This window comes from Dromiciops gliroides, chromosome 6 (assembly GCF_019393635.1).
Source record: "Dromiciops gliroides isolate mDroGli1 chromosome 6, mDroGli1.pri, whole genome shotgun sequence".
NCBI classification, from domain to species: Eukaryota; Metazoa; Chordata; class Mammalia; order Microbiotheria; family Microbiotheriidae; genus Dromiciops; species Dromiciops gliroides.
Window position 1 is genome coordinate 275,724,644 of NC_057866.1, and position 21,568 is coordinate 275,746,211.

The 21,568-nt window shown below is 44.8% G+C and overlaps 1 protein-coding gene across 2 annotated transcripts in view; it reads right to left on the minus strand.

Annotated features, from left to right (window-relative positions):
• The window catches only part of NRG1 (neuregulin 1), an 818,450-nt gene extending 799,670 nt beyond the window's left edge, over positions 1-18,780 (minus strand). Inside the window, exon 1 of one of the 2 annotated variants that reach the window (XM_043971800.1) lies at positions 18,027-18,780. In XM_043971800.1, coding sequence (XP_043827735.1) covers positions 18,027-18,780 — 754 coding nt within the window. The remainder of the gene's footprint in view (positions 1-18,026) is intronic. The other variant, XM_043971806.1, reaches the window with a different exon arrangement.
• Positions 18,781-21,568: the final 2,788 nt, after the last annotated feature.

The window sequence follows — 21,568 nt, forward strand, 5'->3', positions numbered from 1 at the left end:
GTTTGTGATCATTAATTTTACTATTTTTATCTGAAGGAGGGAGGCTGCCTAAGGACCTGGCCCACACCATTTCTAGAAAGCCACATGTTGTGGGGAAATAGGGGTTGGGTTTGGGGTCCTTAGGAATTCCTCTTTAAAGAATTACACCCTCTTGCACACAAATCCAATAGAATAAGATAATAGTTTATTTAGGGGCTGGGGAAGGGAAACCAAGAGAGAAATCCTTGGACTTCTCATGGGGAGAAGGCATGACATAGAGCATGGCTCTGAGATACCTATCTCCCTGAGCAGGAGAAAGGCAGATACTTTTATAGAGGACTGATGGGGGTGACCATCTGACTGTGGAAAGTTCCCTTAGTGAGGGAGGACCATCCCCCACTGGTGGTGGCTGAAGGAGTTGGGTGAGGGGTGGCTGCAGATCTCTCAAGCCATCTCCTCCTCAGGCCACAAAGGCAGCAGCCACACCTAATCCTATCTCCCCAGGGGTGAGGGAGACTGGAATAAAGGGTGGTGGTCCCAGAGCTAAATCAGTGGCAATCCCATTCCACTGATCTCTTTAGGTGTGTCTCTCCTTTGGTTTAGTTTCTCAAGGAGAAGGTTCTTGGATGTGCCCCAGAGAACTTCTGGGGTGCTAGGCCCTATAACACACAGAAAGGTGTGCCATGTAAATCTTAGCTATTCTTGGTATTTTTAGCCATGGGAGTCTTGTGGTAGAATCCCTCGTCCTGCAGGCCTCAGTTTCCCCTCTGTAAGTGACTGTATGAAATGGCCTACAAGGCCCTTCCCTTCCAACTCCAATCCTGTGATCCTACAGATCGTGGGATTCAAACTGATGCCGAGTGCTTTCCCATCCAAGCCCCTCTCCCTGCAGCAGGGCACCCTTGGTACACCCATTCTGCCTCCATCCCACACTACAGCTGCAGCATTTATATTGATCCAATTGGGTTTTTTTTACTATAAAAACCAAAGAGAATGAATATAAAAATCCCCTATGAAAATGTCAATATGGCAGGAAGGCCAACCCAGGAAAGCATGGCTGCCCCTTTGCCCATCTCCACCCCACCTGTCAGGGATGCAAATGGAAGGAGCAAACACAGCAATCAGGTGATAACTGACAAGACCCAGGCCAGAACAGAAACACATGGGAGCGGCTGCAGAAGCTTCTGCACTTTCTCCCACTCACATGCTCAGCCACAACTTGGGATGTATGAAGCCTTTGAGTCATACTAATATTGATGCTTTTGAAGCATTTTTATTTGCAACACCCATCCAGAGAGCCATTGGGCCCCAAAGCCAGAGACACTGGCAGAGAAGTAATGATTTGTTTTCTTTCTTTTTTGGGGGGGGAGGGTGGTGCAATGAGGGTTAAGTGACTTGCCCAGGGTCACACAGCTAGTAAGTGTCAAGTATCTGAGGCCAGATTTAAACTTAGGTCCTCCTGAATCCAGGGCCAGTGCTTTATCCACAGAGGTACCTAACTGCTCCCCAAAACTAATATTAAGCTAAAATATTTTTCTGGAAAAAAAATTGAAATAGATCAGAATCCCAGAATTGGACAGGACCTCAGAGGACTCAAACCTGAACCTAGTGGGGAAAAGCACCCCCTCTACAACATTTCTGACAGTCATCCTGCTTTGGCTCAAACATCTCCAGTGACAGGGAGCTCACCACTCAAACCACCAGCCAGGTCAGTATGCATCCATCATTTCATAGGTATTTATGTTAAACTTGCATGAAAACCTGGAGACCAGATCAACTCTCAGCTCACCTCTATCAAGAATTGCTTGAGGGGCAGCTAGGTAGCACAGTGGATAAAGCACTGCCCTGGATTCAGGAGGACCTGAGTTAAAATCTGGTCTCAGACACTTGACACTTACTAGCTGTGTGACCCTGGGCAAGTCACTTAATCTTCATTGCCCCACCTTCCCCCCCCCCAAATTTATAAGAATCACTTTAATAAGAATCATGACACACGTTTGAGATTGCTGTTCGCCCATGCAATTTGCTAAAGGCAATCTAGGCCAGTTTCTTCTTCCTGTTCACTTCTGGACCCAACTCACTGCCCATTTGTGGAGTCTATCATATGTGGTAATTCATGGGCCAGCCCCATCAACTTCCCCATCTGACCACATGGTAGCGTTTATTGGCCACATGTTGTTAGGCCAAACTCTTTTGAATGGCTGTGAATGTCAATTAAGAGAACTCTACAATATCTGGAGACTTGATGCAAACAACGCAATGTCACCCACAAATGGGAGCATCTAGAGGAAATCGTCATTTATTGGAATCCCTCTTCCATTGCGGCTGTTCGGCAGCTGCCCTCCAGAATAAGGCAAAAATCTACCTTTGTGAGTCATGAAACACTACAGTGTCCTAAAAAATCAAGCTTGCGGGTGACCCAAAGGGATGCAGAGGCACGTGACAGATATAAGTTGACAGCTGTATGTCCCCAGTGCTGATCCATGACCATAAAACGGACTAAAAGATGTCATAAGAGTGATATGAGACTTGCAAAAAGAGGTGGGCCAGCCTTGGGGAGAAAGCAATGGCCAAAAGATGGCCAACAGGCCCCCATACAACGTAGAAGAGGCCTCCTTCATTTTGAGCGGACCGACACAGAGGATGGAAGGGAGGACAGCAATGAGGGTTGCCAAGGATGAAGAGACAAACAGAAGCAACAAAATTTTGATGAATGGAGGTCAGGAAAGATATCAGACTTTGGTATATTTTAACAGGGTGCCAGTTGGCACTACTACTTGCTCCACGTTCACACAATACCTTCTCCCACCTCCATTGTCTTTGCATAGACTGCCTCTTCACTTCTACCTCTTAGAATCCCAGCTTCCCTGGAAGTACAAACTAAGTGTCACCTCCTCTCCTGAGCCTGCCTCACCATCAATCCCGAACTACTGTTGGTCTTACTCTCTTGGAATTGTTTAGATTTTGTTTCTTCTTGGTTGACATGCATTTATTAAGTACTTACTATGTGTCAGATGGCCAGTGAGCATTAATTAAGCATTTCCAATGTCACACACTGAACACACACACACACACACACACACACACACACACACGGCAGAAACTTGGCATTGGGGCAGGGTCTGGTGTGGACATCCTTTCTTGATCTTAATGAAGCAGGTGGATGCCACAGTAGATGGTATAACACATTTGGAGTCAGAGAGCTGATGTCAAATCCTGCCTCAGATGCTCACTAGCTATGTGATCCTGGGACAAAGAAAGGAGGAAACACCCCCCCCCCATTCCTGCAGTTAAGGAGCTTACATTCCAATTTAGAAGGGGCTTATGCCCTTGTAAGATAGATACAAGGTAAATTGGAGGAAATTTCAGAGGGAAGTCACTAGCTATGGAGAGGAATGGGAGAGGCCTCTTGCAGAAGGTGGGGTTTGAGCTGAGTCTTGAGGGAAGGTAGGGGAGCCAGAAGTGAGTGAGCATGGGCCACGTTCCTGGCCGGAAGGAGAGGCAAAACCTAAGAGGATGTCAGTTGGAAGTCAGTCTCAGACTGGTCTCAGGACTGTTAAGCAGAAGGAACCCCAAGTCCCAGATGGATACCGCTACAATTCAGAGGCCCTAGAGTGAAGCCCTGGCTCTGTCATTACAAACTGTGAGAAAACTTCCTGGAACTCAGTTTTCTCTCTGGTAAAAGGGGAGTGACAGTATTTGCCCTGGCTACCTCACAAGGTTGTTGTGAAAAGTCAAATGCAATCACAAATATATGTAAAACTAATGAGCCCACCTCACCTTGGATAAGCCCATGGAGGTCTGGGCAAGACTTCCTTTGCTTGCAAGATCATTCCTTGTGATGGAGCTGAAATTCAGACTTTCTTTTCCCATGCCAGACAAAAGGCAGAAAAGGTGTTCTCATAGGGAGCCAAAGACCAATGAGTTCAACTCCACAGACATTGTGTGTAACCCATGTCCATCACTAGCCACATCCTGGGGACCCAGAGCCAAGGGACAAGCTGCAGCCCTTCAGGAGATGACATGTTATTGGGGGTGAGAAATTGAGGACAGAGGGCAAACACCAATAACCCAACGACTGAAGGGATTCCATAAGGCTGCCCATAGGAGGGGGACACAGGAGCTGAGCTTGGAAGGAAGCCAGCTGAAGGAAGGAAAGAAGGAAAGAAGGAAAGAAGCCTAAAAGGCTGAGGTGAGAAGGGAGTGCATCTCACACAGGAGAAAGATGGAGTGTCGGCTTTGGAGAATGGATATAAAAACATCATCCTTCTCTAGTCTTACAAAGCCTTCAGGTAAGGGGCAGCTAGGTGGCACAGTGGATAGAGCACTGGCCCTGGACTCAGGAGGACCTGAGTTCAAATCCGACCTCAGATGATTGACACTAGCTGTGTGACCCTGAGCAAGTCACTTAACCCCAATTGCCTCACCAAAAAAAAAAAAAAAAAGCCTTCAGGTGATCTAATCAGCCTTGCTAGGTATTAACCTAACATGTCCTACCCTTCTTGGCTTAACTCACTGTGGAAGCCATCTGCAATCAGTGCTTCTGCTTTCTTCTCCTCTTACTAGCCTACTAACACCTGCAGCCTGGCTTCCAACCTCCTCATTCAACTTTAAATGTTTCAGCCAAAGTTACATGTGATCATTTAATTGCTAAGTGTGATGCTTTTTTCTCCTTCGTCATCCTTATCTGCTCCATAGTGGGCTTTTTAAAAAAACATACTACTTTCTCCTTGTTCTCCTCCTACCTATGTACCTATTCCTTCTCAGTTTCCTTTGCTTCATCCAGGACATACCCATTAACCTTGTGTGTCCCCTAGGGTTCTATTCTTGGCTCTCTTCTCTTCTCTCTATACTATCTCATTTGGTGATCTCATTAGCTTCCACAGATTCAATTATCATCTCAATGCCCATGATATTAAGATCTATTTAGCCAGCCCTCTAACCTCTCTTCTAATTTCTAGTCTCAAATCACAAAGTGCCAGCTGGACACCACAAATTGGATGTCCCAGAGACACCTCAAATTCAACAGGTCCAAAACAACTCATTATCCCCCCCAAAATCCTTCCCCTCTTCCTAACTCTGTTATATCAAGGGCACCACCATCCTTGGTGTCACTTGTCACTTGGTGTCATCCTTGATTCTTCCTGCACTCACCCCAAATATTCAGTCCATCAAATCTTGTTGTTTCTGTCTTCACAATGACTCTTGTACATGTCCCCTACTCTCCACTCACACAGCTGCCACCCATATCAAGTCCTCCATCATCTCCCACCTGGACTATTGCAAGATGAAGCTGGTTAATCTCCCTAAGTCAAGGCTCTTACTAGTCCTCTCCATCCTCCACTCACCTGCCAAAGTGATTTTCCTTAAGGCTGACCATGTTGCACCCCTATTCAATAAACTAGAGTTGCTCCCTACTCCCTTGAGAATCAAATACAGTGCCTCCTGACCTTTAAAGGCCTTCACAACATACTTTTTCAGTCTTCTTAAGCTTTGCTGCCCTCCACATATTCCACAATCCAGTGACACTGGTCGTCTTACTCTTCCTTGAATGTAAAACTCCAATGTCCCAACTCCATGACTTTTGACTGGCTCTTCTTCAGGCCAGGAATGTGGTCCATGATCACTCGCTCCTGACTCCCTTACCTTCCCTCAAGACTCAGCTCAAACCCACCTTCTGCAAAAGGCCTTTCCCATTCCTCTCCATAGCTAGTGACTTCCCTCTGAAATTTCCTCCAACTTACTTTGTATGTATCTTAGAGGTATGCAATCACCTTCTATATTCAAATGTGAGCTCCTTAACTGCAGGAATCCCGGGGGTTTCCTCCTTTCTTTGTAGCCCCACATTTAATGCAATTTCTGCTGAATAAATGCTTAATGATAATGAAGTAAGCCAGTGCAGCTGAAATTTTGAGTGGAGGAATGGGCATAATGAGAAATGAGCCTAAAAAGCTGGCTGGACCAACCAACCATCTATATAGGGGGGGACATTTGTCTGAGAATATGTGGGATCGGAGAGGCACTGGGAGGTAATGAGAGTCATACGAGAATTGACATGCCAACCAAACCCAAACAATTGATCAATGTCCACTGCAGTGGTCTCTAATGAATGTCCCACCCTGCACTTCTGCTCCACTGGAGGCACTAATTCCTCAGCATTCTGAAGTCCTGATTGAGCAGTGCATTGAAAGACTTCAAAATTCTGATCCAAGCTATTTTCTTTGACATGATTGCAGCCTTTATATAAATTGCTCTCCTGCCTCTGCTCATTTCACTCTGCATCAGTTCAGATGGGTATTCCCAGGTTTCAATGAAGTTATCATATTCATGACTTTTTAAGGCATAATAATGTCCCATTAGTCACATCCCATCATTGGTTCAGCCATTCTCCATCTGATGGATGCCCAGGATGACATTCCCTATGATCTTTCTGAGATGACTGAGGGTGATTCAGCAGTCAATTCTCTGGTGCCCAGGTATGTAGCTCTTCTGATTTGGAGACAAATGAAGGAAACAAAGTACCATCTCATCTCTTTACTTATCTGAGGTGTTAACTCCCTATCAAGTCATTTTTCTTGTGCCCTTTCCAGCTAAGGACGTTGCCTCAAAATGAGCATAGTATTGAGAGAGCTGAGAGTGGATCCAAACATTGTGGATATCAACTGGGAATTCTGAATGAAAAGTGACAAAATAATCCATATCCTTTGACCCCAAAAATCTCACCACTGAACATATACCCCCAAGGAAGTCAAGGACAGGAATAAAGGCCCAATAGATACCCAAGTATTTGTATTATAGGAGGGCCCTTTGTGGTAGCAAAGAACAGGAGACAAAGTAGGTGTACATTAATTGAGGAATGGCTGAAAAAACCCAAGCATATAATAGCTAACTACCATTTGTATAACACTGTAAGTTTTGCAAAGCACTTTATATATGTTATCTCATATATTTCTCATGACAATCCATGAGGTAGATGTAATTATTATCCCCATTTTAGAGAAACTAAGACTAAAAGAGTTCATGTGACCTGCTCAAACTTACATAGCTGATAGATGTATAAGGCCAAATTTGAACACAGAACTTCCTGTTTCCACATTCAACAATTCTCCACTATACCACCTCACTGCCTATATGAATACATACTGTAGGATGTTTATAAATATGCACATGATATGTATATTTATATGCACACATGTACATATGTGTGTGCGTGTGCATACATGTACACATATATAGCTATAGTTCTACAAATATTGTCCTACATAATAAATGTTGTCCTACATAATAAATGTACATACATTATATATACCCACTTATATAACACATACAAATAAAATGTAATCAAGGGGCAGCTAGGTGGCACAGTGGATAAAGCACCAGCCCTGGAGTCAGAAGGACCTGAGTTCAGATCTGGCCTCAGACACTTGACACTTACTAGCTGTGTGACCCTGGGAAAGTCACTTAACCCCAATTGTCTGACCTAAAAAAAAATGTAATCAAGTTCTTGTACAAGAATCACAAGGAGGAGGGATTTAAAGAAGTCTGGGAAAATTTCCATAAACTGATGCACAATAAGATAAGCCAGCAGAGCTACAAAAGAGGTATACAAATATGCCCAGTGACCACAACAATGTAAAGGGTGGGGGGAATCACCAAAAGAAAGATAAATTTTGAGTGACTGAAAAATCAATGGTGGCACCAGAGAAGAGGAAATACAGCATCTACCTCCTCCCTCTTCATGGCAAGGTCAGAGATTACCAGGGCAGAATGTTTTCTACAGCAGAAATATCAAACGCACTGCCCACAAGAGGCCTACAACATTCCCAAGTATGGGAAATGGAATTGGGAAATATTTGACAAAATGAATACAAATATAATAGAACATAGATAATGTTAGTATGTAGTTCTCTAAGTCAATATGCTGCTACCAGGGTCCTTATGGATGGTTTAGTAGACCCTTTTCTATTTGAATTTGATACCATTGGTCTATAACATCAGATGTGGTCATGGTCCCTGTTTTTCTTTATTACAAGGCAGGGGTGCTTACCCTGAACCAGAAACTCAGTGGTTTAAAATTTTGAATAACTGTATTTTGATGGGATTGGTTTCCTTCATCATCCTATGATTTTAGTTCATGCATTTGAAAACATGATTATGAGAAGTCTATTGGCTTTACCAGGCTGCTGCCATAAAGATACAAGACACATTCCCCCTAAAAAGCTTTTGAAAACTGCTGTTATGGGGGCAGCTAGGTGGCACAGTGGATCAAGCACCAGCCCGGGATTCAGGAGGACCTGAGTTCAAATCCAGCCTCAGACATTTGACACTTACTAGCTGTGTGACCCTGGGCAAGTCATTTAATCCTCACTGCCCTGCCCTGCCCCCCCCCAAAAAACCTGCTGTTATAAGGAAATGTTTAATATGCAGATGAGGCTTGGGTTTCTTGGGTTTCTTTTTCTTTTTGCAGAAATGACTGTGATGTTAAGAAAATTGATGTCAATCCAATATTTTTAAGCTCATTTGCCTTAGCAGAGAGGGGAAAAGCAAAATAAAAGTAGAAGTCAAGTAGCTCAACACTCTCTCCTTAATTCCCAGCCATGGAGCAGTTATCTCACCAAGCCCAATCAGCAATATCCTGTTCCTACTCTTCTTTTCAACTTAAATTTCATTTTTCAATTATTAAGCATTTCTTTTCTTTCCCTTTCTATTTCTCCTCTGTCATCTCCCATTGAGAAAGAAAAAAAACTGTTATAACAAATACGTTTAGTCAAGCAAAACAAATTCCCATATTGGCAATGTCCAGAAATTTGTGTCCTCTTTGCATGTCATCCTAAAAGCTCAACAGGTTAATGAGTCCCTTGTATATCTACATGGATTTCCTTACATCATTCCCCCTTTATCTTCTCTTCAGAATTCTTTCTGTTCCTGGCTCCAGAATATCATTCCTGAGAATTTGTCATCTTTCTTGATCAACTTTTCAAATAGAATTTTAGAATATGGATTTCTCTGAACCCTGTGACACTGGTTAAGTCAAATACTATGGAAGGAAGGAATAATTTACTTGTCAGATCTATGGAGAGAGGAAGAATTAATGATCAAAGATGAGATAAAGAACATTACAAAATACAGTGTGGATCATTTTGACTATGTTAAATTAAAAGGCTTTTGCACAAACAAAACCAATGCAAACAAGATTAGAAGGAAAGCAAGAAAGATGGGAAACAATTTTTGCAGACAATGTTTCTGATAAACGCCTCATATGTAAAATATATAGAGAACAGAATGAAATATATAAGAATACAACTCATTCCCCAATTGAGAAATGGTCAAACGATTTGAACAGGCAGTTTTCAGATGATGAAATTAAAGCTATCTACAGTCATATGAAAAAATGTTCTCAATCACTACTAATTAGAGAAATGGAAATTAAAACTGCTCTGATGTACCACCTCACACCTATCCAATTAGCTAATATGACAAAAAGGGGAATGATAAAGGTTGGAGAAGATGTGGGAAAATTGGAACACTAATGCACTGCTGGTGGAGCTGTGAACTGATCCAACCATTCTGGAGAGCAATTTGGGAACCATGCCCCAAAGGCTATAAAACTGTGCATACCCTTTGACCCAGCAATACCACTTACTAGGTCTATATCCCAAAGAGATCATAAAAAGGGGAAAAGGACCCATATGTACAAAAATATTTATAGTTGTTCTTTCTGTGGTAGCAAAGAATTGGACAATGAGGGGATGCTCATCAATTAGGGAATGGCTAAACAAGTTGTGGTATATTAATGTAATGGAATACAATTGTGCTGTAAGAAATGAAAAGCAGATGGATTTCAGAAAAACCTGGAAAGACATATGAATTGATGCTGAGTGAAATGATCGGAACCAGGAGAAAATCGTACACAGCATTAACAACATTGTGATGATCAAATGTAATAGACTTAACTATTTTCAGCAATGCAATGATCCAATACAGTGCCAAAAGACTTATGGTGGAAAATATTCTCCACATTCAGAAAAAGAACTATGGAGTCTGAATGAAGATTGAAGCATACTATTTTCACTTTTGTTGTTACTTTTTTGTTTTTATTCTTGTTTATTCTTTCTTATGTTTTTTCCCTTTTGTTCTGATTCTTCTCTTACAACATGACTAATGTGGAAATATTTTTAACATGATTGTGATGTATAACCTATACCAAATTTCTTGCTGTCCTCAGAAGGGAGGAGGGAAGGGGGCATGGGAAAAATCTAGAACTTGAAAAAATATCTTTACATGTAATTGGAAAAATAATTAAAATAATTTTTTTTAAAAAAACTGATACCATCGCTCATGTCAGCTTGTGCACAGCTTTCTTCTAAAATTCTAAGATACACTCTTTACTTACCCAGTCAAGGTTCTAATAATTTCTACTTCAGAAACCAATTTTTCCTTGTTGGTCAGAATCAGATCAAGAAAAACTGGTTCCACAGTCACTTCTTCCACCATTTGGAGGTTGAAATTTTCATTAAGATAAGTCAATGATATATTAGCCACTCTACTTTTGGTAGAGACAGAGAGCAGACACAAACAGAGAGAGACAGAGACAGAGACAGAGACAGAGACAGAGAGAGAAATATTGAGACAGGGGAAGGGAGGAGAAGAGAGGGGGGAGAGGAAGAGGGAGAAGAAGATTTGAGAGAAGGAAAAGGAAGGAAAGAGGAAAAGAGAGGAGAAAGAAAGAAGGAGAAATGAGAGGATGGGGAGAAAGAGAAAGGGAGAAGGGAGAGAAATGGAGAGAGGAATACAGGAGAGCATACAAGGGATGGAGAGAGGAAAGAGGGGAGAAAGGATGAAAGAATGAGAAAAAGGGAAGAGGGAAAACTAGACAGGGAAGGGAGAAGGCATGATGACAGAGAGACAAGAAGAGAGATGAGACAAGACAAGAAACATGAAAAGAAAAGAGGGAAGGGGAGGAGATGGAAAGAAGCAGGAGAGGAGGGAAGAAGGGAGGGGAGGAAAGGAGACAGAGTAGGGGAGACAAAGAGATAGAGACACAGAGACAGAAACAAAAAGAGATGAGACTAGATGAGAAATGAAGAGAAGTAAGGGAAGGAGGGGGAGAAAAGAACAAAGAGAGAGACAGAGGGAGAGAGACCAAGTTCTAATAGATACAGATGTCCAGATAGTGGAAAGTCCCCAATCACTAATAGATTATGCCTCCATGCCAAACTTCTGATATGTTGAACAAATATTTCATTTATTTTCTCCTAGGAGGTCTAGGTACCACAAAGGACATTAACAGCCTGGAATTCTCAGGCTAAGGTAGGGGGCAAATCAAATATAGAGAGAATTTCTACAATATCAGTAATCTCTAGAATATCTATACAAGTAAAATATTTCCAACCCAAAGAAAGAATTAATAAGAAAACAAACAAGTACCAGTGAAAGGTAGAAATTGGAGTGTGACTTTGGGCAAATCACCCTGCACACAGCATACAGTTTACTCTTCTACTGGCCACATGCATACTTTTTTTTGCCTTTACATAATCAAAATAGGTTGAGTCCTGCACTAGTATCTATGGGGGTAAATTTTTAAATAATTAAAAAACACATGAAGACTTCCAAAACTCTTGGTACATTCTCTTTAGATGATGTTCTATGGAAAGACACAAATGAAAAAGGGTGTCATTTTCTTCTACTTGTCTGGGGCAATTGAAGTGGAAACAGAGGTAGCATTGAAAGGGATCTTGAAGGACATTGAGACCAGTTGCTAATGATCTCCATAATATTGCCACAGTTGATCATCTGACCCAATATGTGAGTTACAAAATACTGCAGTATCCCAAGATTTAAGTCACAGGTTAGCCAATGGGCAAGGAAGAGGTGCATGTGGAATGTGAACAGGCTGTGATACATTACCAAACCTTTGCAGAAGCAAGGAATCGGTGTCATTAGAGAGATATACAATGAAAAAAGAAGATAGGCTGGCCATATGCCAAGAGAGATGCTTGATGGACAGCCTACTAGCTCTAAAGGGATCTATGCATAATCGCACAAGATCTAGAAAATAGCACCTAGCACATGGTTTATGGGGCAGTATGGACAAGAGTCATACAGAAAGGGAACATCGGGATATATTCAGATCTGCCTCTTTGGAGGGAATACTTGAATCAATGAGACTGAACATCCACCAACATACCTATTTATCTCCCCAACCTTTTCTTTAATCTTTTTTAAATCTATGCCTTTGAGGCTATGCTTTTGAGTCTAGGGGTACATCTAACACCCTGGCTGGCTGTATTGATAACTTCAGGATGCAGCTGGCTTTCTTTCATGACCACACTGCATAGAGATATCTTGATTTTGAAATGTGAAGATTAAAGCCTGCCTCTTATCTCCCTGTGAGAAGGCATTCATATTGCTATTAAAGACAAGTCCTTCATTTTTGCTAAGTTGCTTTAGCTAACATCGTCCTCAACATATGGTTTCCATTTTTAAAGGGACAATCATTTCTCTTGTTCCTAGCCACTTAAAATGGCTATTTATAAAGATGATTTATCGGGTAATTTGGACAAGGGCTAAAAACAATAGCAATAAATACCAGGAAAGGATGGGCACTTAAAAGTTTGGGGGCATCTGGCTTTCCTATAAATTTATATTTAATTTTTTGAAGGTACCTAAGTATAGCTGATGTGGAGACTGTTTATCCTTCCTCCTCCCCCAAGTGCTAGGTGGAGAACAAGGACAATTGTCCCTACCCACTACCACCACCATTATGTGGGGCTAAGAAAAGTCAAGGATGTTTTGAATAAGCCCACCCAGTTACCTTACTGAGCCTCTCTGAAGCTGGGAAGAGGAGAATTCAGGAGACTTGAGGGTACTTTTCCTTGGCCCATGAATATTTGGGAAGCATTCCCTTGGGTGGGGGACCCCCATACTCAGGGACATAAAGATATACTATCAGGGAATTGGTAGCAAGTACTCTTCTAGGAAACTTCTGGAGGGCCAGTGGACAACAGAGGTTCTAGCCAAAGGGAACAGACTTGGCTAGAAAGGATTTCTGGCATGGCATTGTATCAAGGAAGCTGTGAGATAGCAGGTAAACCCCTGGAGGCATTCCTCCTGCAATGCATGGAGAATGTAGTCAATGATAGAGGGAGATGAGCCCAGTAACCCTGGCACCAGAGTCCAGAAGGAGTCATGATGCTCCAGTGGTGAACAGTACCTGGCACTTCCTGAGACAAAAAGGAACTTCAAGTGAGCATGCAGGCTGGGAATAATAAAGGAGAATCCCACCAGGCAAGGACTAGAAGCGATAGGAACTCCACCCACATCTCTTCAAAATGGATAGTCACTGGAAGAACCTGGTGTTCCAAGGGCTCTCCACTGAGGGCTATTTTGTTTTCTTTGATCTTCCAATATTGGAAAAAATATTGTCATATTTAACTACTTTGTAATATTGTGAACTGTGTGCTCAAAAGGGAAGCAGATGCTAGTGTCCTGAGAGGTGTCAAAAAGTGATTTACCCATATTTTTTTCATATTTTCTGAGCTGAAGGTCCAAGTCAGAAAGGTGAGGCTTTTTCCCAAGTGAGACTAGATACTTTGTGCTATGAGAGCCTCTGACACAAGGATTACAAAAGCAATAAAATTTGGACAGGAAAATACCAAGAGGCAACTGTTCAAAAAGGAAGACAGACAGCCTCACAGTCTGGCTCCAGGCTGCCTTTCCACACTCATTTCACATTAATCCCATTCATATGCTCCACATTCTAGACAAACTGTCTGACTCGATGCTCCCCAAACTCAACATGCTGTCTCCTACCTCCATGCCTTTGCACAAGCTGCTCCTCATGCCTGAGATGCCCTCCCTTCTCACAGCTGCCTCATAATCCTTATCTTACTCCAAAGTTCTACTCAAGTGTCTCTTCTTATGGAAAGTGAACCCCCTGATTGTTAATGTTCTGGTCCTTCAGCAAATATCATAGTTACTTGGTAAAAGATGTCTTCCCTCTCCCCCCACCAATAGAGCATAAAAACCTTGAGAACTGGATCCATTTGTTGGAGAAATAAGAAAAATTGAGGGCTGGATGTGAATCAATCCAGATCATGATTGTCATCATGGCCAACACAAAGTATCTTCTACTCAGTCGTAGGTTTCTATCTCATTTGCTAGATGTGTATACAGCTTAATTCGACTATTGTGACACTTTAAATGACTAAGTCTAATATCTAAGAACCTATAACAAAGACTTTCCTTTGAATTAGAGGTGTATATTACTATGAAAAATGTCTCTTGCCTCCTTCCCTCCCCAGCCCAGCATAAGAATTCTAAATTCAACTACATTTTGCCAGATTTATAAATTTTTTAAACTTTTTTTTCAGTAAGCATCCCTCCCTCTCCAGCAACAGTGATTTTTATTGGTATAGAGAACTCACAGTGTAGAAATCCCCTTCACCATCACCAATGGGCAATTCATCTGTAACTTACAGTCTTAGAGTATTTTCTATAGCACTAAAAGGTTAAGTGACTTGCCCAGGGTCACATCCCCAGTATGTGTCTGAGATGAGATTTGAGCCAATGTTTGCCCAACTCTAAGGATGATCTTCTATCCACTACGTTAGGCCACTTTTCATCTATATTTTTCCCAAATCATCTTGGTTTCATGCAATAAATATAAGTAAAATTTTAAAATATATGTATTTTTGCATTGAAAATCAGCAAAATCAAACAACTCTGCCCTATTGTTTAAAATTTAAAAAGTGTTTGAGATCCACCCCAGAGGCTGTGATGACAGGCTGATTATTTTTAAAAGTAAAAATCACAAACACTAAGACTTTGTCTTGGGAAATGACCATGCATTTCTCCATGTGTTTACAAAATGCAGAGAATCAAGCTGCTTCTGTCCACACTGCTGCTCCTGTAATGTCCCTTTTATTAAGAATAATGTTGTTGGACACATGCTGGAAAATTCCTGCAGCATTTCTCCTGTTTTCCTAATACCACAAGGTCAGCCCTGGGATTAGGAAGATGTCAAGAACACAATAAAACACTGAGTGAGGTGATTCCACATACATACACATATGTCAATATCATGAAAATAAACCTACACATATCCCCTAACCCCCTTTCCTGTGTAACCTAGAACAGCAAGACCCATCTGTGTGGATTCCACTGGAGGTCTCTGTCTCCCACAAAATCATGACTGATGGATCTGCCTGGAATTTTCACTTCCCCATTAGAAATGAGCTTTTGTGGAGTCTATACTGCAATGGACAGCAGGTGGGGATTCATTGGAACCAAATCAAAAACATCTGATGAAGCAGCAATAAGGTAGAGAAATTTGACTTAGCTGCTTCAGGAGAAAAGAAGAAAACAAGAATGGGTGGAAGAAACTTAAAGCACTCATTTGTACCACACATACCAATGAAGAGGAGCTTGCACAAAGTGTGAAATAGACACCAGCAGGAAATGCCTATCTTTTTTTCTTAAGCACATTCAATTGTTTTGGATAAAAGGGAATGGATTTTTGTTTTTTGTTTTGTTTTGTTTTGTTTTTCAAGCAGGGACCTCTTACTTTGCAGGCCATGGTGTGGCAGCAACAGAAATCATTCAACCCCCATCAAGACCCTCCCCTCTGGGACACCCATCTCTTCCTCGTCATTCCCAATAAATTATTCCCTGGCCATAGACCTGCAGCAAAAGTAACCTCCAACAAGTCCTCCCTCTTCCCTGGATGTTGGTTTTGCTTTTGGTTTTGCTTTTGCTTCCAGCAGTCCAAAATGGCTCTTGGTAGTGGCCAACGATGTTTAACTGAGACCACCATTTAGAAACTGTTTCGAGTTTTCCTTCCCCTCTGTTCACGTCACAATGAAATCCACCTTCTCCTCAGTTCAAATGACTGCAATTCAACTGCCTTACTTTTTTCCTATGTTCAATTGACCAGCTCATAAAAATGCATCCACATTGCTTTGGGGCCACCAAAGCAGAAATTTTGTGTTAAAATGCAAGAAAAACTTTTCTTAATTGATTCAGTGAATCTTTTGCCAGAGGTACTACCTAAAGAATGATATGACATCACAGGTCTTGGAAGCCCTGCCCACCCACCCAGTGCACCAGTGTTAACCCAGACACTGGGCACCAGCAGGGCTTAGCTGATTTGTCTCCCAGTATTGTCTCTGTTGTATATTGGGGAGAAGATGCAGAAGAGAGATTTCCAGGTCATTTTAACAGCATTTTGCAGTATGTTGTAACTGTGCATTCACTTTGGCCAACAAAAGCAGAGACCAGTTGCTCTAAGAAACCACAATTTCATTTCAGAAGAACAGAAATGAAGCAGTATTTAAACAGAACCTATACATCTTCCGTGTCCAGGAATAACATGAGAAATGTACCTTAAAACACCCAGCTATTCCCTAGCAATCCGAAGTGATGCCACTTTGAATCTCATCAAGCAGGGGCCACTGACGTCACTGCCAGCAATGGCTGCCCTCCTATCCCCTCCCCACCATTTGTGGTCAATGATTCATAACTGGGTCTTCTTTGGGAATAAGAGAAAACGGCCTTTCCATGAACTAGGTGACAAGTCCCCTCTTTTGGAAGATTTCAAGGATATTAAGCAGGCACGTTTCCCGTTCTAAAATCGGCAAAAAGCTGCTGGCCAAGGCGCTGGGCTCCGCGAGAAGGTAGATCCCAGCAGGGGATTTTCCACGCTTCTCATCTATCAGCCCCATTGGGGAATCCCAGCGTCATTCAAATTTCTTCAGCACTACCCTCTGTAAACAGCTCCTGCCTACTGTTGGTGCAGTCCTTACATGTCTCCGTGAAACAACTAGTTTTCAGATGAAGAACTGGACACTGGGGAATTTCCCTGCTGGGCACTAAAAGGAAGCAGGGAGACACGGACTAGCTACAAGTGACAGGCACCTCTTAACAACTGCCTGTAACCACCTGCCAAGGAAAACAAGGCTTGGTGCAGTTTCTTAACTCCATGTCCTCAACTCTATCAGCAAGATTTGTAAAAAATCTGGGAGGAAGAAAGATATTATTTCTAAAAGTAGAAATTTGTGATGCTATCTTTTCAGTTTCTACCTTGCCATCCGAGAAGAAACATGTTTGGTGATTATATGGCTAACACACACACACAATTTGTAAGAATCACAACAAAACACAGTTATACACAAGCCCACTTAGATAAGCAGGCATTATCTAATGAAGGCAACAAAGCTGCTCAGTTGTAAATAAACCATCACCACCCATTCTCTCCAGCCTACAGAGAGCTAGAATATCCCAGACAGAGCACTTTCGAAGGTAACATATTAGCCTTGTGTCTCAAACTCCATTGTAGCCCAAAGATGTCTAAGCTGAATTCAGATCGTCTTACTGGGCAAAGATCCTGCTATAGAGTTTAACAAAAATCCTTGGAGCTCTGATGAGTGTGGGCCATCACAGAAGGAAGCACACGTACTCCTGCACACACACACACACACACACACACACACACACACACACACACACACACACACACCCCTCCATTCTGGAGACACATCCAGGTACCTGGAGACAACTACGCTGGGAAGAAGCTGGGCCCTTTCCGTCTTGTTTCCAATTCAGGAACATCCAAGAAGTGCTCCGATGCCAACAGTCCCTGACCATGTCCCACGACACAGACCAATCCATCCTGACACCTGTAGCTCTCATCCAAGAGTGAAAGGGAAGGAAACCTGGTACCCTCCCATTGGAGGGATCTCACACACACACACACTCAGTCGGCCGCCGAGCGGGAGCTCGCCCACGCTGGGCACTCCTCCTTTCCCTCTGTACCAGGTGCTCTTCAACAGAGCAGTCTGGCCCCCAACATGGATCAAACCCCAAAGAAGCCGGAATTAAGCGCAACCCTTCAAGTTCTTCTGCGGAGGGGACACACTCCTCCTGAAGTTGTCTGTCATCTAACTTCTCGAACCCCTGCCAGGCCTGGGCGGGAGTTCATGGGAATGCATCACCCCATTCTCACCGCGGAGCCCCCCACAACCCTTCCCCAGGAGGCCTCCGGCACTTACCGCACCGCTCACACAGCAATCGGCCAACTTCCTTCCGGACTTTCCTGCCTGCGGGCAGTGGGGGCGAAGAAGCCTTGAACGCCGCGGGAAGCTCGCTGCTGCTGCTGTTGGCCTCCGGCTCCATGAAGAAAATGTAGGTGCGGTCCTCCCGCAGCCGCCGCGGCGGAAACGGAGGCCGCGGGTCTCCACAGGGTGAGGGGGAGGCCAAGCCCGGGGCCGGGCCCAGGCGCACGGTGACCAGCGCGTCACGGCTCAGCCCGCCTGTTTTAGCCGCCCACACGTGGCGCACCTTCACCAGGTAGGGCACTTCGCCGTCCCCGCCGCCGCCAGGGCGGGGGCTGGGGCTGAGGCTGGGGCGCGAGTGGGGCGTCGTGGGCGGCTCCTCCAGCCCTCTGACAGCGGCTCGGGCCGCCTCGTCCAGCAGGGACCCCTCCTCAGACGGTCGCCGGCGTGGCACCTGGCCCTCGATCACCACGGCGGCGCGCTGAGTCCGCTCCCGCACGGAGCCAGCGCCCCGCGGCGCCCACCAGCAAACCGCGCCCGGAGCCGCCGCCCCCGCTGCCAAGGCCGAGGTCCGCAGCAACAGCAGTGGCGGGAGCAGCAGTAGCGGCAGCAGCGCTCGTGGACCCCGACCCAGGGGTAAGGGAGGTGATGGTGGAAGCGGAGACTGGGGGCCGGAGCTCGGCCTCACCCGGGCCCCGGACTCTGGCGCCGCCGCCCCGCAGCAGGCGAGCCGGGGCCCGCGCCAGCCCATGGGGAGGGCGGGATGGCAAGGGGAGCGTTCCCTCCCGCCCCCTCGGTCCGTTGGTAGGTTTGTGCTGCTCTCGCTGTGGGCGCTGCCTCTGCCGCCGCCCCCGCCGCTGCCCGCTGTCTGGTGCCCCGCTGCCTGCTCCCGGGCGGACGGATGGGCTCCCTCGCCCTCCTCCTCGCGCTGCCTGCCTGGCTGGCTGGCTCGCTCGCTTGCTCGCTTGCACGCTCTCCCCGCACTCCCTATATCCTTCCCGCTGCTGCCGCTGCTGCCACTGCTGCTGCTGCTCTCTCTCCAGCTCTCTGGCCCTCTCTCCTCTTCGCCCTACCTCTGGCTCTCCTCCTCCTCCTCCTCCTCCTCCTCCTCCTCCTCCTCCTCCTCCTCCTCCTCCTCCTCCTCCTCCTCCTCCTCCTCCTCCTCCTCCTCCTCCTCCTCCTCCTCCTCCTCTCCTCCTCCTCCTCCTCCTCCTCCTCCTCCTCCTCCTCCTCCTCCTCCTCCTCCTCTTTCTCCTCCTCCTCCTCCTCTTCTTCCTCCTTCTCTCCCTCCAACTTGCTCCTTTCCACTCCTCCTGCTCCGTATGGATTGGGGGCTGGGGGGAGGGGGGAGAGGGCGTGACTTGTTTGTGGAAGCCTAGGGAAGGGGCCGGCAGGGGCGGGAATCCCAAGTGCTGCTGCCCCAGAGCTGAAGTGGGAGGGGGAGGGGTGGGGACAGCTGCTGCTGCTGCTCCGGCCGCTGGCAGTTCACAAGCCTTTGTGTGAAGGGATGCTGCAGCAGAGCCTGCTGAGCCTCTGTGAGTCTGGGTGGGAGAGAGAGACAAGTCAGGAGGCGGAGTCGTGGGCTGGGAAATTACTGGGAGGTGGAGATGGTGCTGGTGGTGTTGGAGATGGTGCTGGTGGTGGTGCTGGTAGTGGTGCTGGTAGTGGTGGTGGCGGTGGCGGTCGTGGTGGTGGTGGTGCTGCTGCTGCCGCTGCTGGTGCTGCTGCCGCTGCTGGTGCTGCTGCCGCTGCTGCTGCTGCTAGTGGCGGGGGTGCCCTTGGCAATGGGAACTGCTGTATCCCTCCCTCCAGCCTCCACCTGACTTTACTGAGCATTCTTTTCATCTATCCCAAACATCCATGGCTTAACCTACCTGAGGAAAGGGAGCAGGGGATATTTTCCCCTCTGACTGCCCCTTTTAAAATTCATTCATTCAATTCTATAAACTTTTACGAAGTGCTTGCTGTATACCCAGCACTGTGTTACACCCAAGCTGCAAAGGGGAAAAAGAACAGTCCCAGTGCTCATGGTACTTACCTATAATGACATGAACACAGATAATCCCAAGAATAGAAAGGAAAAACACTCTGCAGCTACTAACCTAGATATTGGGGGGGGGGGGGCTCAGAGTTGGAAGGAAGAGGAAAGATAACATTCCTTACTTAAAAAAAAAAAGTCTTGGATCGCAGGATTACTTGATAGTTTAGAAATAGCACCCGTTCAGATGAGAAGCCAGAGAAAACTTTTTTTTTTTTTGCGGGGCAATGAGGGTTAAGGGACTTGCCTAGGGTCACAGAGTTAGTGTCAATTGTCTGAGGCCAGATTTGAATTCAAGTCCTCCTGAATCCAGGGCCTGAGCTTTATCCACTGCACCACCTACCTAACTGCCCCAAATTGATGAGTTTGTTTTGGTTTTGTTGTTGTTGTTGTTGGGCGTTTTTGTGTTTTGTTGTTGGGGGTTTGTGTGTGTGTGTGTGTGTGTGTGTGTGCGTGTGTGTGTGTGTGTGTGTGTGTGTGTGTGTTTGTGGGACAATGAAGGTGAAGTGACTTGCCCAGGGTCACACAGCTAGTAAGTGTCAAGTGTCTGATGCTGGATTTGAACTCAGGTCTTCCTGAATCCAGGGCCTGTGCTTTACTCACCACACCACCTAGTTGCCCCCAGAGAAAACTTTTTAACACACTTCTTCCTCTTCTCCAATCCAGATATCCTGATCTCAGATATAATATCTGCTTTGGCTCCCCTGCCTTCCTTCTTCTGAAATACCTTCCTTGCCACACTGACCATTACATGGACTTAATAAAATACCAGTTTAATCTTCCAACAACCTTACTGGCCTGCTAAAATACCAATTTACCATACCGACTAGTACACAGACCTGCTAAAATATCCATTACTAGGCTAACCACTACATTCCTGCTAAGCTTACCATGCTAAAAATTGGTGCATGCCACCTGAAATACCAATTTATCATGCCAAGAGTATACATTTGTTTAAATGGGAGCTTAACTAATACCTGCTGAAATGTCACGTGTGCTGAAATCCTAGTTTACTGTACTAACAAATGCAGATACCAGCTGCTACAAGCAAGGGAAGACAGCAAATGACCTTTGGGTTCATCCCAGAAACATTTGTAGCCTTTTTGTCTGACAAGTCATTTTCTCAGCCTGGAAAGTGAAAAGTGTGACTCCTTTACATAATAGCCATAGAAGGGTACAGATGCTGTGTGACTCCTGCCTCATCCAGAGCCCCCAAGGGACTGGAGGTGTAAAGAACAAAATAAGTGTCTCTGTCTTCTCAGCAGCTTCCCAGTAAGCTTTTCAAAGTACCATGCTAATATCTTCTTTTCTTTTTTCTTTTTTTTTTTGGCCCAGCAATGACGGTTAAGTGACTTGCCCAGGGTCACACAGCTAGTAAGTGTCAAGTGTCTGAGGCTGGATTTGAACTCATGTCCTCCTGAATCCAGGGCCTGTGCTTTCCACCTAGCTGTCCCCTAACACACTAATATCAAGAATGGAAATGTAGATATTTTAAAGAAAA